The sequence below is a fragment of the Sinocyclocheilus rhinocerous genome, unplaced genomic scaffold (assembly GCF_001515625.1).
Source record: "Sinocyclocheilus rhinocerous isolate Xijiao unplaced genomic scaffold, SAMN03320098_v1.1 scaffold90, whole genome shotgun sequence".
NCBI classification, from domain to species: domain Eukaryota; kingdom Metazoa; phylum Chordata; class Actinopteri; order Cypriniformes; family Cyprinidae; genus Sinocyclocheilus; species Sinocyclocheilus rhinocerous.
The window spans coordinates 1,410,637-1,431,231 of NW_015657969.1; the positions used below are offsets into that span (position 1 = coordinate 1,410,637).

General features: G+C 35.9%; 1 protein-coding gene across 1 annotated transcript in view; it reads left to right on the plus strand.

The window, feature by feature from the left end:
- LOC107721839 (ribosomal protein S6 kinase alpha-3-like) overlaps positions 1-19,889 on the plus strand; it is a 39,003-nt gene extending 19,114 nt beyond the window's left edge. Inside the window, exons 3-21 of the mRNA XM_016530009.1 lie at positions 6,200-6,316; positions 10,358-10,439; positions 11,379-11,459; positions 11,572-11,651; positions 11,855-11,961; positions 12,949-12,986; positions 13,578-13,720; positions 14,153-14,223; positions 15,157-15,245; positions 15,792-15,856; positions 15,952-16,054; positions 16,248-16,372; positions 16,502-16,627; positions 17,489-17,578; positions 18,116-18,274; positions 19,260-19,421; positions 19,497-19,573; positions 19,647-19,764; positions 19,869-19,889. Coding sequence (XP_016385495.1) covers positions 6,200-6,316; positions 10,358-10,439; positions 11,379-11,459; positions 11,572-11,651; positions 11,855-11,961; positions 12,949-12,986; positions 13,578-13,720; positions 14,153-14,223; positions 15,157-15,245; positions 15,792-15,856; positions 15,952-16,054; positions 16,248-16,372; positions 16,502-16,627; positions 17,489-17,578; positions 18,116-18,274; positions 19,260-19,421; positions 19,497-19,573; positions 19,647-19,764; positions 19,869-19,889 — 1,854 coding nt within the window. The remainder of the gene's footprint in view (positions 1-6,199; positions 6,317-10,357; positions 10,440-11,378; positions 11,460-11,571; positions 11,652-11,854; positions 11,962-12,948; positions 12,987-13,577; positions 13,721-14,152; positions 14,224-15,156; positions 15,246-15,791; positions 15,857-15,951; positions 16,055-16,247; positions 16,373-16,501; positions 16,628-17,488; positions 17,579-18,115; positions 18,275-19,259; positions 19,422-19,496; positions 19,574-19,646; positions 19,765-19,868) is intronic.
- The last annotated feature ends 706 nt before the right edge of the window (positions 19,890-20,595 follow it).

The window sequence follows — 20,595 nt, forward strand, 5'->3', positions numbered from 1 at the left end:
ATACTACTATAGTAATATACTGTATATATATATATATATATATATATATAAAAACATAAACCAATTGAGAAACCAGTATTTGGTCTGTTGTAAGTCATAGTATTGTGAAAATATGCATATTTGTTATATATGTGTGGTGAATTCAGTAAATTGGGCCACGTTTTGACGGTCATCTCAATATCGAAAAGTAGCTCAATTTAACTGACTTCAATTTGTAGAATGAACTGCAAACCTAGTATGCCTTACATATCTACTGTGCACTACTGATTTTGTATGCACTCCAAACCTAGTATGTATACAGATACAAAACCTTTAAATATGATGGTGTTTAGTAGGAGAAGTGATTTTTTTTTTCTTCTTTTTTTAGATCAATGAGATACATCTTTGTTTGTACGTGTGATAAAGGTGCTCTTTAAGTCAGTGATTACATGGTACATGCACATCCTGTATTGTCACCATCTGTACTCTGAATCACAGTCTCTACAATACCACCACACAACAGTTCCACCACAATCCACACACACACACACACACACAAACACACACACTGGAGAGCAGCTCTCCATCAGACAGGAATCAGACACAATCATTCACAAACTGCACACAAACACACTCTCAAACATGCTGGAATCAGGCCTGAAGTCTTTATCATACTCCTTTGATCTTTGTAGTACACATGGCTGTGATTTGTAGTTGAAGTTTATAAAATGCAAATTAAATAGCTCATCATGTATTTCTATCAATTTCCATTTGGAATCTAAAGCGTTAGCGACTCATTCTCATTCTGAAGTATCAGTTTCCATTCTTGGCGACATTGAGATGAGGTGTGAATTATGCTCAGCGAGAGCCAAAGAGAGAGGCGGGGAAGTACTGCTGGTTGGATGCTTGTATGTGTTTAGTGTGATGCAGGTGAACAGCGGATTCATCATGCCTCCCTCCCTTTGTGTTTCTTTTCCTCCATCGATTGGTTCAATGATTTTCTCTTTCATATATCAGGAAAACAGAGCTTGCATTGAAGCTTTGTAGACTCCCAAGTTCTTGCAGACCCTTTCCTATGTTTTTCAGCAAGAACTTAAAAAGCCAAGGAATCTGAAGTGGAGTTGAGTTGGTTTTATGCTAGAGACAAACTCTCCTGACTGGACTAGTCTAAGACGGCTACACCGTCATACCATAGACTTGCCTGCGGGGCTTCAGGAAGCGACAGAAAGGTTAGAAACACTGTCAGTACTGGACGGAGATCCAGCACCTCATGGCAGGATGCTGGCTGCTCTGAGGGAGCCTAGGCTGACACGATGCCAGACTGAATTGGGATGGAACAGGATGGAGGATTCGCTGGCCTCGTGTACCTCCGGAAGGCATTTATTAGACACTCACTTACAGATTACTATGGAAAACATACTTTATTATTATATATTAAATTATATCTTATTACTTTTAAGTTTATTTAAATATATATATATGCATAACAAAGAGAGAGGCGGGGAAGTACTGCTGGTTGGATGCTTGTATGTGTTTAGTGTGATGCAGGTGAACAGCGGATTCATCATGCCTCCCTCCCTTTGTGTTTCTTTTCCTCCATCGATTGGTTCAATGATTTTCTCTTTCATATATCAGGAAAACAGAGCTTGCATTGAAGCTTTGTAGACTCCCAAGTTCTTGCAGACCCTTTCCTATGTTTTTCAGCAAGAACTTAAAAAGCCAAGGAATCTGAAGTGGAGTTGAGTTGGTTTTATGCTAGAGACAAACTCTCCTGACTGGACTAGTCTAAGACGGCTACACCGTCATACCATAGACTTGCCTGCGGGGCTTCAGGAAGCGACAGAAAGGTTAGAAACACTGTCAGTACTGGACGGAGATCCAGCACCTCATGGCAGGATGCTGGCTGCTCTGAGGGAGCCTAGGCTGACACGATGCCAGACTGAATTGGGATGGAACAGGATGGAGGATTCGCTGGCCTCGCTTCCACATCGCTCTCCATGGGACTCTGAGGTATTTATGGTTCCATTGGCTTTAGAGATAACACTGGAGATGGGAGGAAGAGGGAATTTGGGGATCTTCGTGGAGGTGGACTTTACACAAGTCTTGTGAGCTTTACACAAACGATTGTAGAAAATCTCTGGGTGTGTTCAGAATAGAATACAAACATGTTGCACAGTGTTTACCGCCTTTTTTCCAAACTATTGAGAACAGAATGCAGTAAGCAACAATAAATAATTTTGTCCTGACTTTTGGCAGTTCAGTCAAATGACTCATGTTAACAGGATTTGATATTGATGTGATTCATTTGTCACTCTTCAGATTGAAGGTTGGGTGCATTGCATAGTGGGGTAAAACAAAACACACAGTGTGCTTGTACAAAATGTATACTTCCCATTTTCGCCAATGTAGTAGGTTTTTCAGGTATTTTTATGACAAAAAAATGCATATTATGCAAAGTATACATACAACATTATGCCCTTCTGAACTTACCCTTATTTTTAAATGACTCCGAATTTTTTATTAATTAATAATTATTTTGAATTAACACTAATATTTTAATATTGTATATTTATTTTAACAAAATACAGTTTTTTCTATAACAACATAAATGTGTCTTAAAATATACAGCTGCTGCCTTCATATTTTAGGAAAGGAGTTCTTCTCAAGGGTCATCATATTTGGTGGTCCTTGGCATTAAAATGCCATTTTAGTTTTAGTTTAAGGTTTAGTACTTTTGTTTTGTGCTTTTGTCATTTTTTTTTATTTTTTTTATATATATATATTTATACATATCTTTAATTCTTTTTTATTTCAGTTTAATATTTTTAGTACAACTTAAACTTTTTTCAGCTAGTTGTCAAGGCAAGATACAAAGTATTGGTTTTATTTTTTTATTTTTTTAGGTTTAAGTCTTTCTGCTAGTATATTTATATTTTATTTCAGCTATATTTTAAAATGTTTTATAGATTTAGTTTCAGTTAACAATAGCAACACCGATTCTAAACTGTCAGACTTCAAATTTTTGCCTGGTGGGCAATAAAAGAGATAAGAAAATATAGACTTTGAATGAGGGACCTGGGTGAGACCTAGGCGTGTACCACTTCATTTTTTATGGCTTCCCTCGCTAACTTCCCTCCGTCTCGTTGACTTGGATGTACGTCATTGATTTCATTGCACAAGTGCTCACTACTAGTGGAAACCTTACAGTTGGATGAATTGGAACGTCCTAAAACCTTGATCACTTGGAATCTGCTATGGAGTTGATTTATTATTTACATTTTTTTCCCCTTACAAATTTGCTTGATGCACCATTCTATATGTATGTGGAGATGCGTTGACTGTTTTAAATATTTAAAAAATAATTAATATATCATAGAGTTGTTTAAGGTGGGGGTTAATTAAGCGTGACCTACGATGATTGCACAATCATGTTGCATTAGGATCTATGGAGCTACCTGAAGTGTACATATGAAGTAGAATCGTTCCCTCGGTCAAAATCGAGGGGTCAAGGGTCAAGAAGTGGAACACACTTCAAAATGGCATCAGGGATTCCCCCGAGGGGAAGTGCTTAGGGAAGTTTGAGAGTGTGTGTCTAAAAGGGAAGTGAAACTCAGCCCTATTGACCAGCATCCAGTTGCATTAACATAGCCACTATGTAAGACTGTGTCTAAAGAACTAGTTTGACCAACTAGCAGTTAGCAAAGTCTTAATCAGTCTTATTTTTTTTAGATTCAAATTAGGCCAGTCTACCTTTTTATGTAACTGACTTTAAAAAGTTATGACCAGACTTAAAGAAAAAATTAAGCAGTTTATGCAGCCGGTCCCAGAATACCACCCAGTATACCTTCCCAGGTGAAAAAGAAATATATTTAAATTGTGCTTTTTCAGACATACTCTTGAACAAATATAAACACCAATCAACGAACTCTACCACAGTTGGCTAATCAGCTCAAGACAAAGTAATTGTATGTTCATAATCATGGTTTTTCAAAGATCATTAACCTCATTACAATGAAGCCAAATTGTTCAGGAAATCAGAAATAAATAAATACACAACTTCATTTTGCAAATAAAAGAATGTTAATGTTGTACATGTTATAATGACTAATTTTATTTTATTTATTTTTTCTGCCAATGCATGTGTCAAAAACACGACTGGCACAGACAAATAACGTTAATTAAATCTTACCTGAAGTCACAGTGAGGTTCCAAAAGCCAGACGCCATACACGCTTGCAGAAGCTGGTAAAAATAAGAACATACCGCTATATTTTCTAATTAATTTTGTAGTTCCCCCAAAACAATTTGAATTCTGTCATTACTCACCCTTAAGATGCTCCAGTCCAAACCATCTAAGACTTTCGTTCATCTTCAAAAGAAAAGCTGAGATATTTTAATAAAAATCTGAGATCAGTGGGTTGTTTGAATTTAAACAAGTAAACGCAAGTTTTTTTTTTTTTCATATATGATGTTGAAATCCTTGTGGGAATTTCAGAAATATATATTAGAAAATAAAGGCGTCAAGCTTGAACAAATTTATAAACACCTAGCTTATTACAATTATTGTTTTATGTAATGAACAACAGCCTAATCAACCAAAGTAGCATAACCTTTTAAGTAAAACTGAACAACATATTAAACAACATATTTTAAATATCGCAATGCTTAATAATAGTTGACAAACGTTTGTACATTGTAAATGTTAAAAATGTTTTTCAAAATATTGTACTTTTCCAAATATTAAAATTATAAATACATAAATATTTAAAATATAACCATGAGTATGCCTACTGCAATATAAAGTACATTAAAAACCCACTAAAAGTGTAATCATTTTGTTATGTTCTTACACAAAGTAGACATAAAATATACTTTAAGTAAGGGTAACATAAGTATGTTTTCTGTAAATACACTAAAAAGTCACTAAAAGTATGCTTGTGTTTAGTATATCCCTTAAAAGTGTAACTAAATATATATTTATTAACATAGTATTTCTACTATACTTTTTAGAAATATACTAATAGTGTGCTTGTGTTTAGCATATTCCTTAAAAGTGTAACTAAGCATATATTTATTACCAAAGTATTTCTAGTATACTTTTTTATAAATACATTAAAAGTATGCTTCTGTTTAGCATATTTTTTAGAAGTATAACTAAGCATATATTTAATACAAAAGTACTTCTAGTATACTTTTTAGAAATATATTAAAATGCAATTCAATATATTTTTATTGCACTTCAAATAAGCATGTTGGGAATACAAATGTATTATAAACATACTACTTGAATTTCAAGTATATTTTTAATACATTTAATACTACGTCTTTTTCACCTGGGTTAGCAACCACCCAGAACATCTTAGCAACCATATGCTGTAGCAACACCCTGACAACCACCCACAGCACCCTGGTATCATTTCATTTCAGTTGAACGTTGTCTAAGCAGCTACTGTTTCTTAATGCATCCTGGTTTTGTTATTGTTTGGGTCTCAGTATATTGAGCGATGGAAGACCGTCTGTGCCCATAAACTTTCATCACTTGCATGAGAGACACTTTACTGGTACGCCAACGTAGGGTGACATCATCTCACCGTGTGGAGATAGAAAGCTGATGGATTAGAGGGGGAGACAAAGAGAAATGGATGGAAAGAGAGAAAGAGAGAGTGGGAGGAAGAGAGTGAGGAAAGAAGAGCTTGAACGTTGTGTCTTTAGTCACCCTTTTCCACGCCCACTGCTACTGTGATGGAGCAGGAGGATTGGGGGCGGTGTCATGGCAACCGTGTGGGAAGCTGTCTGTCACACGAGCTTTCTACTGAGTGTGGTCTTGCTCTCTCTGTGCATCAGAAGCCCAGCAGCAGGCGCACGCTGCAGGGGGATTGCCGGTGCTCAACCCCTCCTCCCTCAGGCATGGAGCAGGGTGACGAGCCCCAGGTCGGGCCCGAGAACACGTGGGACACAACGGCGTACTGCTGTGATGTGCGTGGCGTGGGTGAGAGTGATGCGTTTGAGACCGCTTCGCAGAAATTCCCGCTTATTTCAGCTGTGTGTTAATTTAATGCTGCATGTTCAGGTTTATTATTGAGTTCGGGTGAATTCAGTAAAAGTGTTTTCTCTCTTTTTCTAGTTTACTTGTCTGAATTTTTGTTTGTACCGTCTGTCAAAGTTTTTGCATTTCTCGCTGATGTAATTCTCTCTCTGGCTTGTTGTCGTCTTCTCTCCAGGAAGAAGTGTCTGTTAAAGAGATCAACATCACACATCATGTTAAAGAGGGCTCAGAGAAGGCCGACCTGCAGCAGTTTGAGCTCAGGAAGGTGCTTGGACAGGGCTCCTTCGGAAAGGTAAGTCACATTAAGTTAGTGCTGTGAAGCATGATTTTATATATAGAATATATGATGGTAGAAATATATACAGGTGGAGCTTCTGTTATACTGTTTATACCAAGGGTCTTCAAACTTTTTTAGTACAAGGACCCCATTGGTGCATGGAGAGACAGAGCAGGGACCAGTGTTGTTGTTGCAAACAAAAACGATTAAAAACTTAAATATTAAATGAAAAACTTAGACTTAAAAAACATAGCAACTAACTGAAATAAATGTTTAAGTTGAAATACAAAAATATTAAAACACTAACACCGTGTCCTAACTACATGCGATGCGACGCCGCGAAACACGATAAAAGGTATCTTTTCCATGTTAATCAGAGTTTTTGTCCTAACTAGCCGCGATGGCGACACGCGAAATTTCTAATTTAGAAATGGTTTCTATTTCCACGACATCGCGGCTGGAACAACAACATACAAACTATATGAAAGTAGATAATCTCAGGTGATTATGTGCTTCATTCAAAGTTAAACGTCTCTAATATGAGTTTAAATATAATTTTGTGTGACCTTATAGCCATACTGAAAGCAACAATAGATAGTTTAAAACTGTGGACTCGCTGCGAACCAACGAGTGTATTCCATGACAAAGATGTTATCAGTCACTCAGTATGTACATTTAATGATGTTAAAAAGATTTAATATTTATGAATTAGATTATAAACGTATCCATTTCGCTGCAAGAGCAGTGCGCTTCCACAGAGAGCCCGCCCACACACGCTTCTGATTGGCTGTTATATTTGATTGATTCTGTCGCGTCGCGGTGTTGGATCGCGTTTGGTGTGGACACCCAAATTGCTTGTCGCTGGAATCTTGTCGCGTCGCGTGTAGTTAGGACACGGTGTAATACTCATTGAAAATTAAAAAAGTGCTGCACATAACAAAATTAATAAAAATATAATCGAAACTGAGAATATGAAAAGAAAAGCTGATTTAAAGTTTTAATATTATAGTATATAAATAATACTAAAATAACACTGACAGGGACCTCCTTGTTACTTGCGGTACATATATGGTACTGAATTTTAATCCAGATCTAAATTAATAAATGTAATAAATATTATATTTTAGTTTAATCCATACTTAAATTTTTTCACTACAAATATTTTCACTTTACAGTAAGTTTTTATTAACATCAGTTAACTACATTAGGTAGCATGGACTAACAATGAACAATACTTTTATAACATTTATTAATCTTAGTTAATTTTAATTTCAACATTTACTAATAGTTTTTTTAAGATCAAAAGTTGTATCTAAAAGTTGTAATGTTAATGCTCTGTGAATTAACATGAACATGAACATTTTTTATTTACTAACATTAACAAAGGTTAATAAATGCTGTAAAAATATATTGCTCATTGTTACTTCATGTTAGTTAATGCATTAACTAATGTTAACAAATGAGACCTTATTGTTAAAGTTTTCCTGAAAAAGGAAATAAAGAAAGAAAGAAAGAAACCTTTTTGTTTGTGCTCAACAAGTTCCAAACAAATACCCCAAAAATATTGTCAAATGAGGTGCAATCTGTTTAATTTTTAAAGTAATTAACTATTACATAATCGAATGATGCATATTATGTGGTATTTAAAATATTTAGGCAAATAACTGTTTGTGTACATATTGTTACTGTGATTTAAAATTACTCATACAGTGATATAAGATTTTGGTCATACCGCCCACCTATACAAATATATTTTTAGTGTTTGGTGTGTGTGTGGGTTTGTGTATGTTTGCATTGTGCTTTGAGAGGCAATCAGCACAGATGAAAGCCTGAGCCATGCCCAGGTGAAAAAAAAACAGTCATTCATACTTTAACGACAATCTCAGTAAAATTACACATGGAGTTAGTCACGGTCACTATAGTTACAGTGTCATGGTACAGCACAGAACGTCTCGGTTACGTATGGTAACCCTCGTTCCCTGAAGGAGGGAACGGAGACGTCACGTCGGATGACCGACGAATTGGGATCTCGCTTAGAGAGACCAATCTACTTCGAGTGTAAACTAAACGAGCCAATGCACACTGGCATGCGATTATTGCATCCAGCTGCTGCTGATCACAGCGTGAGTATAAGTAGGCAGCAGATGCAGCGCATATTCAGGTTTTCGCTGAGGAGCCGAGCTGGTGACTCGGCTGCTCAGTGGTGGTACAGGAGCTGTGGCGACGGGACGTGACGTCTCCGTTCCCTCCTTCAGGGAACGAGGGTTACATACGTAACCGAGACGATCTGTGGAGTATTTTTGGCGTAGGCCAGGGCTTCACAAGAGGACCAGCTACTGCTACTATGGCACTACCCAATGAGTAAGACTGGATAACACTGGGAAACGTACCCGTTCTACTTGGAACAGGGACATTACGGAAGCTGCAGCCTTCTCGAAGGAGGTTTCGGAAGCAAATACGCATATGAACATTCCTTAGGTGCATATGGAAGAATGGAGGTGATTGAACCCTCTTGGAATGGCAGAAGTCTGCCGGGGAAACACGGGCTCGAGGCTATACCGTGGACTTTACACATATGAGATCCACTTAGGTCTTACATATGGAACCCAGCCTTCTACCGGGCTATTTGAGTTAACGAGGTACAAGACAGATCCCAGTTTTGTAATTTGAGATGGAATGAACTGTCTATTAATGAGATACATTAATTTGGGGTTCTTTTCAGTTATAAAAGGAACAATGTAAATGTTACTTTACCGTCGGTTCTACCATACAATGTGTTCAGTAGAAACAATTCAGAACATGAGTACAATTCAGAGTAAAAGCATAGGCTATAGTTTCCTAAAAAAAAAAATTCTAAATAGATTTAGTGTATTTTTGGAAAATATTTTTATACAATTTAAGCATGTCACTGCTTGAATATTCATAGCATCTACCCAAAGGCAATAAATACCATATGGCTTATAGAAATGTATGTCAGTGTAATACAGTATTACACTGAAGTAGCCTAGCTGTTTAAAAAATGATTAAAAATTGAAGCAGCTTAAAAACAGGCATCATACACAGTAGTTCGATAAAAATATAAAACAGAAAGATCTCGCAGTCAGATCTTTAGTCATTATTTTCACGCATTATCCGTACAAATCCAGTTTCTAACCCTGAGTTAAAGGCTCCTGCGCGCTCTTCTTGAGCCAAAATGGCGCCTATGACTAATTAGCTGTCTAACGTATAGCCAGTAAAAACATTGCATTATGTTGTTGTCTTTAATCAAATTTCTGACATTTCTTAACCAATATCGTATTGTATTTTATAAATACTGATGTTAATGTGGCACTTATAATATTATATATGATTTTGCTTATACTTAAAGCTATATTTCTGGAAAGGCACAAAGAGCAGATCCTACACATGAACCGTGGGATGGACCCCTCATACCGTCCAAACATGGCAACTCACGAAGCAGATTCAGAAGCCGGTGCTGGTATGATTGCTCACATTATTCTCAGCATAATTCTGTCGCATTGCTTTTATTGCAATGATAGTGTGTATGAATAGGCTACGCCACTTAATGCATTTTGCAACTGGGTCGAAGCAAATGTATGTGATTAGTCATCCTTGCACAGTTATAAGGACTGCCATTGCGCTACATAGATAAGTGAGCTCATTTAAACGCTGAATTCTTCCTTTTAGATTATTTTCTGGTTATTATGTTCCTAGACTATCGGTCAGGAGTAGAACGATAGAACCGCTCGGCTCCGAAGCAAAAAGCTGAATATGCGCTGCATCTGCTGCCTACTTATACTCACGCTGTGATCAGCAGCAGCTGGATGCAATAATCGCATGCCAATGTGCATTGGCTCGTTTAGTTTACACTCGAAGTAGATTGGTCTCTCTAAGCGAGATCCCAATTCGTCGGTCATCCGACGTGACGTCGAGAGTGACCGACTGAAAGGGAACTAATTGTGTTTTCAAGACGAACTGATGAGTAAAATAGATCCTGTTTTAAAGTGTTTTTTAATGTTGTTTTGATGAAGCCTTGATTTTGTTTGTGTGTTGCAGGTGTTTTTAGTGAAGAAGACAACAGGCCCGGATGCAGGACAGCTGTATGCAATGAAAGTGCTGAAAAAAGCCACTCTGAAAGGTATTAAGTCAGTCAATATATATATATATATATATGCACACATTTTTTCACTAATTTGCATGTATGTAAATTATTTTAAAACTTAATAAAAAATGTATGTGAATATTTAATAGATATATGAATGTATAATTTATTCACTCTTTTTTTAAATAATAAATATAACAAATGAGATGTACACAAATTGCTGAAATTAAATTACCACTTATTTTACATAATATTTAATCAAACTTCATTGCAATTGTTTATCATCTATTGACAAGACTGCTAGTACAATCTGAAATTGACTTAGAGGGCAAATTCAGTTTAAAACACTTTAACTTCTGTAACTCTATTATTGAACACTGCCAATGGTTTTTGAATAGTCAAATATTGTCGTAGGTCATATATCATCTATGAATTGTATGAAGTATGATTTGGCAAATTTGACTCCTTGAAACAAATTCAGTAAAACATGAAGAAGGCTTGACGTTTGGCTTTAGTCCTGTAGCTGAAAGTGCAAATTAATTGTTTTTGCCCTTGACAGGAAGTCTTGCAGGTGTGCAAGCCAAGAGATTATAAACAGTTCAAAAGTCTCATTAACACGTGGGACTCCAGATGACTCAAGAAACATCCTAAGCATTTACTTCCACAGTAGCCTGGTTAGGTTCTGTTTATTCCAGTGTTTTGGTTGGTTAATTCCCAGTCGTAGCTGTTTTAAGAATGTAAATTGATGTTCGTGGAAGGGTACAACTATGAAAAACAGCCCTTCCATCCCTTCTCTTGTCTCTCTTGCACTGCATTTTTCTCCCTACTTTATTTAATTAGTCATCCGGTGCCATCTGCGTAATTCTGCTTTGCCAGATTTCTGGGCGGAGGGGGAACGTTGTTAGAGGGGAGAGAAGCGTTGTTAGTGTACTTAATTGAAGTAAACAGAAGTGTTATTTATGCGTGTGTTTTCAGTACGGGATCGGGTCAGGACTAAGATGGAGCGGGACATCCTGGTGGAGGTTAATCATCCCTTTATTGTTAAGCTACACTATGGTAAGTGCTGGTCATCGGCCAATCAGAATAAAGAGCAGCTCTTGTTCTAATGTTCTGTTAACCAATGAAGCCATTCTTTCTTTCTCACACTCTTCTTGTGTACTTCTTGCAGCATTCCAGACTGAAGGAAAGCTTTATCTGATTCTGGACTTTTTAAGAGGAGGTGATCTCTTTACTCGACTGTCAAAAGAGGTAAATAGCGCATGGTTACCCCAAGCATTACATTTACATTAAAGCATTTAGCTGATGCTTTTATCCAAAACAACTTACAAAGCAGAGTCTCATGTAGCCACCAGCTCCTTGCAATTTTCTCAGCTTATTCTCGCCAAGACTGTCCACTTAGAGAGGACGAGACTGTCTGATTGATATGTAAAGCATATGCTCTCCTTCCTCAGGTGATGTTCACAGAGGAGGATGTGAAGTTTTATCTGGCTGAACTGGCTTTAGCTCTGGACCATCTGCATGGACTAGGCATCATCTACAGAGATCTGAAACCAGAGAAGTACTGAATGTTCTCAAATAAACCCAGTTTAGACTAGAACTTAAAAGGATGGTTCATGCAAATCGATGAAAATTGTCATTATGCTTATTATTTATTTGTCATTCTTTATTTAATATTTCATTTCTAACCTTTATGGTTTAAAACAAAGAGACCATCAAATTCCCAAAAGGACAGAAATAGGAACATTTATTGAAAATTGAGTTATTATTTATCCATTCCTTAGACTTTTATTGTGCTTAATTTGGAGGGGAAGGGGGGCTTATTGTGTTGTTGTGAAGTCTTTTTTTTTTTTTTTTTTTTTTAATTTAATAATGTTACAAAAGATTTCTATCTCAAATAGATTCTGTTCTTCTGAACTTTCTATTCAGCAAAGATGCTTCTGGAAAAAAAAATAACATTAATAACAAAAAATGTTTTCTGAGCAGCAAATCAGCATATTAGAATGATTTCTGAAGAATCATTTGACACTTCATGGAGTAATGATGCTGAAAATTCAGCTTTGCATCACAGGAATAAATAACAATTTTAAATATATTAAAATAGAAAACAGTTCTTTTAAATTGTAATAATATTTCACAGTATTACTGTTATACTACCACATGTTTTGTTCAAATAAATGCAGCCTTGGTGAACACAAGAGACTTATTTAAAAAAAAATCATTATAACAATTCTAAAAATCTTTTTAACGATAATGTAATTTTTCCTTTTCATACTTCCCTTTGTGCTTTTGTTTTTTGCTGTTTCACTAAGCACACTCACTTGTTCTCTTTTTTTTATCCTTCCTCACTGTTGTCTGTAAGGTCGTCAATAAATCTCATTTATGTCTGCAGGGAATAGGGCTATAAAAATAATGGTTGCAGTCTTGTAGCTGTGACATAGAGATATGTCCTTATGGCTCAGGGTGGGATTGGCAGCAGACCCTTTGTGTGAGTGTGTTCATGCACTGTTAAATGGATTTTTAATGCTTTGAATCTGTGTAATTTCAGCATTCTCCTGGATGAGGACGGCCACATAAAGCTGACAGGTAGGTAATTTCAGATTGCTGGATTGGCTGCATCAGCATGGGGCCACCTTGAGCATTTAGGGCTTTGTGTTGAGTTTGACTGCAGCCTCGAGGGAGGGCAGACAGATGCTTTAACCTTCCCTCTGTAGAGAGTTATGGCATCTAAACCACACTCATACTATATGACAAGGTGAACTGCACAGAGCTAATGTGTGGGAAATTAGGTTTTGTGCAATGATTGTGGGAATTTTTTTTTAGTATTATTTATTATTATTTTTATCTTTGATGTTTAGATTTTTAGTTTTCATTTTAATCTTGGTTTTAGGAATTGTTTTTTGTTGTACTTTTGTCAATTTTACTTTTTTTAATATTTCTATTTAGCTTATTCTTTTTATTATTATTATTTATTTTTATTTCAGTTTTTCTTTTAGTACTCTTAGTTCTTCAACTTAAACTTAATCGTTAGTTGCCAAGGCAGTATTTCTCATTTTTGAGAAGCTTATTTCAGCATTATTTCAGTTAACAAAAAACAGTTTTGAGCAGCTGTGGTTGTAGTTAAGAGTAACAACACTGATGTCGCCATACTGAAAGTGTGTTTGTGTGCGTCTTCAGATTTTGGACTCAGTAAGGAGTCGATCGATCACGAAAATAAAGCATACTCTTTCTGCGGGACGGTAGAGTATATGGCTCCAGAGGTGGTGAACAGAAGAGGACACACTTATAGCGCTGACTGGTGGTCTTACGGTGTACTCATGGTGAGGGAGCGCCACTTCCTGTTTCTATTCTTGTTTATTTTAGCATTTTGTATTTGTTCCCATTAAAGGCGATCTCAGTAATTTGTTTTCTCATTAAAAAATTATTTAATCTACTTTGTGAATTTTATTTATTTTATTTTGTTATAAATTTTTTATTAAAAAAATTAATAATATTATAAATAAATTTAAATGATTTAGTTATTTTAAAATACACTTAGGAGATATAAAAATTCATTATTAAATAATAATTAATATAAAATTATTTAAAAAATCTTGAACACTATCTAAACTGGGCCGGAACAAACTAGAATATTGTTCCAGCACCTTCAACCATCTGTCAGTGCAACATCAGGCAGTTAAACATAAACCAAAATATAAAATCATATAAAATCACACTTCAGAGAAACAACTTGTTTTGTTCTCCATCCTCAGTTTGAAATGCTGACTGGAACGCTGCCTTTCCAAGGCAAGGACCGCAAGGAAACCATGACTATGATTCTAAAGTGAGTGCGACGGCCTCATCCTTCCACTACCCCATCGGAGACTCACCTCACACTATAATCTAAACACAGTCATCCACTCTAAGTGGAAAGAGCCAGTGGAATTGGCCTGCGCAACATCTGGATGCTAAGTGCTGTAGCGATGAGGATAAGCCCTTGGTTTAGTTGACAGTGCTGTTTACCTTAAAGACTAAGCACTTAACCATCAGTAACCACGGAACCACACAAAACACACGTCACGTCATAATGCGGCCTGCTGAGGAGTGAATAATGCTCAGGTGTGCCACACTAGCACTGCTGTAGTGGATAATTATAATCAAAGGTCTGCTTACAGTTTGACGGCTTTGAGAAACTGTAGTAATGTGGTTTTAGAGGAATGACCGCTGACTTTTAGAGAGAAGGCAAGATGGCAAGATGAGGGTTTGTCAATTACAGTGTTCATTTGAGGCTTCTGCAGAGGACTGATAAGAACCGATAATTGCCACTGATGTGAATACACAAAGGATTAGCTGTAGAAGAGACCTCAGTGCAGATGACAGTGACCGAGTTTGTCTTTGTCCTCTGTTTTATGTTATCTGACCTCTAGGCTTGTGTAGACAGATTTTGTACCATAATTTGAATTTATCACCACAAAGTCACATTACAGCTCATTCTGGTCCAACAAACTGCCCACTTAAATAGGAAGTGACCTTCAGGCCGACATGTATTTTAAATGATCTGTACAAACGACACATTTTTCTTGACATATAAGGGCAGGCAAATCTGAAGTGAAAATTATATAGAAAGATGTTTCGTTGGAAAACAAAACATTAGATTTGATTCAATCTGATTGGTCAATGACCAGCACTTACAATTGTGCAGCTTAATAATAAAGGGATGATCTTTCATTTGTTGACTATCTGAACTCTGGCTTGACTCTTGACCTGTTTTTTGTAGGGCGAAGCTTGGAATGCCTCAGTTTCTGAGTTCAGAAGCTCAGAGTCTCCTCAGGAGCCTTTTCAAACGAAACCCTTCCAATAGATTCGGTAAGCCCACTCACATACTCTACCTTTCAAAAGTTTGGGGTCAGTATTTTTTTTATTTACAATTATTCTGCAAGGATGCACTGAAATAATCTATTTCAAATCAATGCTGTTCTTTTTAACTTTCAGCAGCACAACTGTTTTCAACATTGTTAATAATAACAAATGTTTCTTGAGCACCAAATCAGTAGATTAGAATGTTTTCTGAAGGATCATGTGACACTGAAGACTGGAGTAATGGCTGCTGAAAATTCAGCTTTAACATCACAGGAATAAATTACATTTTAAAATATATTCAAATAGAAAGCAGTTGTGTCAAATTATAATAATATTTATCAAACATTATATTTAAATATATTTATTTTGTTTACTGTATTTTTGTTTAAAATAAATGCAACTTTGGTGAGCATAAGAGATTTCTTAAAAAAACAAAAACATTTTTAAAAAATCATACTGACCCCAGCCTTTAAAATAGTAGTGTATTAGACTGACTGGATGTTCATTTCTGTGTGTTAAGTTATGCATATTTTGATTTTAACTCATCTGCAGGTGCTGGTCCAGATGGAGTTGAAGAGATAAAGAGACACCCGTTTTATGCTACCATTGACTGGAATGTGAGTCTTTAAAGGAACATGCATTTACGATGAAAAAATTATACTCTATCATTGTATGGTGGTTTTACTGTTTTATCATGTCTTGTTTGTCTAAGAAATTATTTAGAAGAGAGATTCACCCGCCCTTCAAACCAGCCTCTGGCAGACCAGACGACACATTCTACTTTGACCCAGAATTTACAGCAAAAACTCCCAAAGGTACGTCAGCTTATAAACGATTGTGTCTGACACTAGATCAGGTAGACTGTGCTTGCCATCCGTCTTTAATCCCCTCTCAGACAAATACACGAAAACCTGTTTCATTCAATGCTGCTAGACCTTTTGAAATCTGTCGGATTATTTGATGGTGTATTTAATGACTAGATTAAAACCGCTGTGTGTTTTCTGGTAGACTCTCCAGGTGTACCCCCTAGTGCCAATGCCAATCAACTCTTCAGAGGTTTTAGTTTTGTGGCCATCAGCTCAGAAGAAGAGTCTCAACCCCTGCAGGGCAACAGTGTGAGCTCTATAGTTCAGGTATACACACTCATGCGTAACACACTTAAGCCTCTTTCCACATAGTATATGCTGTAATGACTGTTTTTAAGGTGTAGCTATGAGTCTGATTTTATGTCAGCATTACATCTGGTTGTTTACACTCTGCAGCAGTTCCACAGAAACGTGTCTCAGTTCAATGACGCATATGAGGTGAAGGAGGATATCGGAGTTGGCTCATATTCCATCTGCAGACGCTGCATACAGAAAAGCACAGGCATGGAGTATGCAGTGAAGGTGCGAAGCGAGTCATATTAAACCAACACACTGACTGCTTTCATTGAGGCACTAAATCAACCTTAAAAAGACCATCCAGAACACCAAATTGATTGCAGAAAAAAAATTCTCTCTCTCTCTCTCCTTCTATCTCTTTATCTATCTATCTATCTATATATATATATATATATATATATGTATATGTATATGTGTGTGTGTGTGTGTCTGTGTGTGTATATATATATATATATATATAATATTGGATATTTCCTATATTTCCTATTATTGGATAGTTCCTGTTCATTTACCATATGTTTACATTTAGATTAAAAATAAGAAACACAAAAAAACTATAATTAAAAAAAATTATATATTTTTTAAAAATTCCATATAAAATTAAACTTTAAATGTGCATTCAATTTTATTTTTACATTTCTAAAGTGAAATTTTATATTTACATTTTTATTTTTATTTTTTATAACTAAAAACACTAATTCACTAATTTAAGAACGCAGTTAAATTGTAATATTTAACATATCTCAATGAATATCCTTTTTTATAGTGGACATTATAATACTTAAATTCACTTGTAACAATTAAAACGATTCGGTCTAGGTTTTATTGTTTGTTTGTTTTTTCAATTTATTATTATTTAAAATTCTAGACTGTGTTGTCTAAATAAATTAAATAATTATTAGGATATTGGATAGAATTTTAATATCAGCACATCCCTAATAAAACCGCTTTGAACTTCTTAACAACTGCATAGCAGCAGCATTTAATCTTAACTATTTTGGGCCTTTTCAAAGACAATTTTATACTGCCTTACAGTGAGTTTCTTGGACATTGTGATATATATCTCTCTATATTTTTCATGTTTAGATAATCAATAAAGCTAAACGGGATCCAACGGACGAGGTGGAAATTCTGTTACGCTATGGACAGCATCCAAATATAATCACCTTGAAAGACGTGAGTGTTAAGAAACAAGGATGCAGTCTTTTTATTTTCATCCATAAGGATGAAGGGCAATGGTCTGTGGCGGCAGACTCTGAGCTTTGTCTTAGTGGCTGAACACAATTATATTAAGTTAATGTCTAGTTCTTTTCAAAGAGCATTGATGTGTTTACCTGAAACCGATTCTGCTCTGACATTTCCGGAATGAGGGAATAGTGTAATGAGTTTCTGCTCTTATTGTCTTTCCTGCAAATTACTCAGAGCAGATTATCCATCATTCATATTCTTTTAGCAGTGTATTAGTATTATTGTTTCCATTGTTTAATACATTAGAAATGCATCTGCTTCAATTGTTCCTTGAACACAGCATTGATTGCCTTCAAACACAAAATTCATTTCCTGCAGATGTAAATATCCATAACCATATTGTTATGTATTGCAGAATTGATTTCTATAGCATTTCATGAAAAGTGATGTTTGTAATAAAATAGAGATGGTGACTTTAAACTGATTAGCAATGATCAACTAATATAACTGTGTCACTGTATGCAGGTGTTCGACGATGGCCGCTCAGTGTATCTGGTGACAGAACTGCTGAAGGGAGGGGAACTGCTGGATAAGATCCTCAGACAGAAGTTCTTCTCAGAGCGGGAGGCCAGCGCTGTGCTGTACACCATCACAAAGACTGTAGAGTACCTGCACGCTCAAGGGGTATGTAACCTCCCTAGAGCTCAAACTATAGTAAAGAACAAAGTAAAATGTGTGCCATACAGACAGTACATCAATATGTTTAGGGAGACAATAGCTGAGGGAATGAAACTTAAAGCCCAGCTGAAGTACATTAAGATTGTGATCTTGGGAAACAAATGAGGCTTTGTGAGACTGCCTGGTCTTACTGCATACTGGTTTATAATGGCTCTAGGGCAGATAAACTCAACATTAGAAGCCAAGAGGCAGATTCAACCGATGCAAAAGTCTGTAGTATACACTGCCATTCAAGAGTTCTCGAGACATTTGAAAAAAGTCTCTTATGCTCACCAAGACTGTCTTTATCTGATCAAAAATACAGTAAAAACGGTAATATTGTGAAATATTATTACAATGTTTTCTGTTTTAATCTATTTTAAAATGTAATTTATTCCTGTGAAGCACAGCTGAATTTTTTTAGCATCTTTACTCCAGTCTTCAGTGTCACATGATCCTTCAGAAATCATTCTAATTTGCTGATTTGGTGCTCAAGAAACATTTCTTATTATTAATAATGTTGCGCTGATTAATAATTTTTTGGAAAATTGGGATACTTTTTTTTTTTTCAAGATTTGATGAATAGAAAGTTAAAGTGAGCAGCATTTATTCGACATAGAAATCTTTTATAACATTATAAATGTCTGTACTGTCATTTTTGATCAATTTAATGTGTCCTTGCTGAATGAATGTATTAATTTCTTTATAAAAAAATCAAACTGACTCCAAACTTTTGAAAGGTAGTGTATATACTCTGTATAACAAAATTAAAATGATTTTGTAAAAAAATATATATATGATAACAGTAATAACAATTTAAATTATAAATTAAATGATCATTTAAAATGTATTTTAAAATGTATTTAATTTTAAATAAAAAAATAATTGATGGGCCTGATATGGTCTGTGAGCCACCTTGGTTCTAATTTAAGCTTCATTTCCTCCTTATCAGGTGGTTCACAGGGATCTGAAGCCCAGTAACATCCTTTACGTTGATGAATCAGGGAATCCCGAGTCCATCCGGATCTGTGACTTTGGCTTTGCCAAGCAGCTGAGAGCGGAAAACGGACTGCTGATGACGCCCTGTTACACTGCCAACTTTGTGGCCCCAGAGGTACATTTTGCATGTCATGCATTTTGTAAAATAAATGTCAGTTTCTTAATCAGAAAAAATCATTTTGGTCCCCAGGTGCTGAAGAAACAGGGTTATGATGCTGCCTGTGATATCTGGAGTTTAGGCGTCCTTCTGTACACAATGTTAACTGGGTAAGTATGTAAACCTAGCGCTATCAATTTTCAACATGTGTTTGTGTTCAACTGACACGGGGATTTTTCTCAGATTTACTCCATTTGCTAATGGCCCCGAGGACACGCCGGAGGAGATTCTAGCTCGAATCGGCAGTGGGAAGTTTTCTCTCACAGGTGGATACTGGAACTCCGTTTCACTTGAGGCAAAGGTACCCAGTTGAGAAGAGCATATAAATTATACTTTTCAAAAAGCATCTCCTTAAAGGCCCACCAGACAAAAAAAATAATCATTCAAACACCTTGTCTTTTACAGGACTTGGTGTCTAAGATGTAAATTCTTCTTCGAATTCCTTGCTGGTTTGTTTTTGGGTTTTTTTCTGAGCAAGTTTAAATATGTTGTACATTTTTCTTTTCATCTCAGTTGTATTTTTCCTGCCTTTGACTTGGAAGAGTGCTGGAAATGTTGCTGTCCATATAGCAAGCTGCTATCCTGTTCTTTCTTTTGTACATGTAGAAAATAAAGTTTGCCATTTTTACAAAAACACTTTATTATGAATGTACTTTTTTTTTTTTGCACTGTTTTCATTTTTATAGAATTCACATTCACAATACTTGCGAAACATGGGTGAGCCAAAGCGCAGACAAAGACAAGCTTTTCGTTATGCTGCATGTCAGAATTCATATTTGGTGAACTTGCACGTCTGGCAGTGTTGCAGGAAACAGTAAAATCATACATGATATTTTAAGTCAAGTCAAGTTTATTTGTACAGCGCTTTTCACGATACAAATCATTGCAAAGCAACTTTACAGCAAATTAAGTTTCTACAATATTTAGTGGTAGCTTATCAGTGGTGACTGTCAATTAATGTACATATGGCAGAAATGTACGGAAAAATCAATTTAAGACGTAATAAAACAGACGATGAACACTATTAACAGAAATTATTATATGATGCAATCTTCTCAGGTGCAGACTGAAGCTTGTGTCAATCCCGAGGCAAAAACAGATAAACAAATAGAGACATAATTAACATAATTAG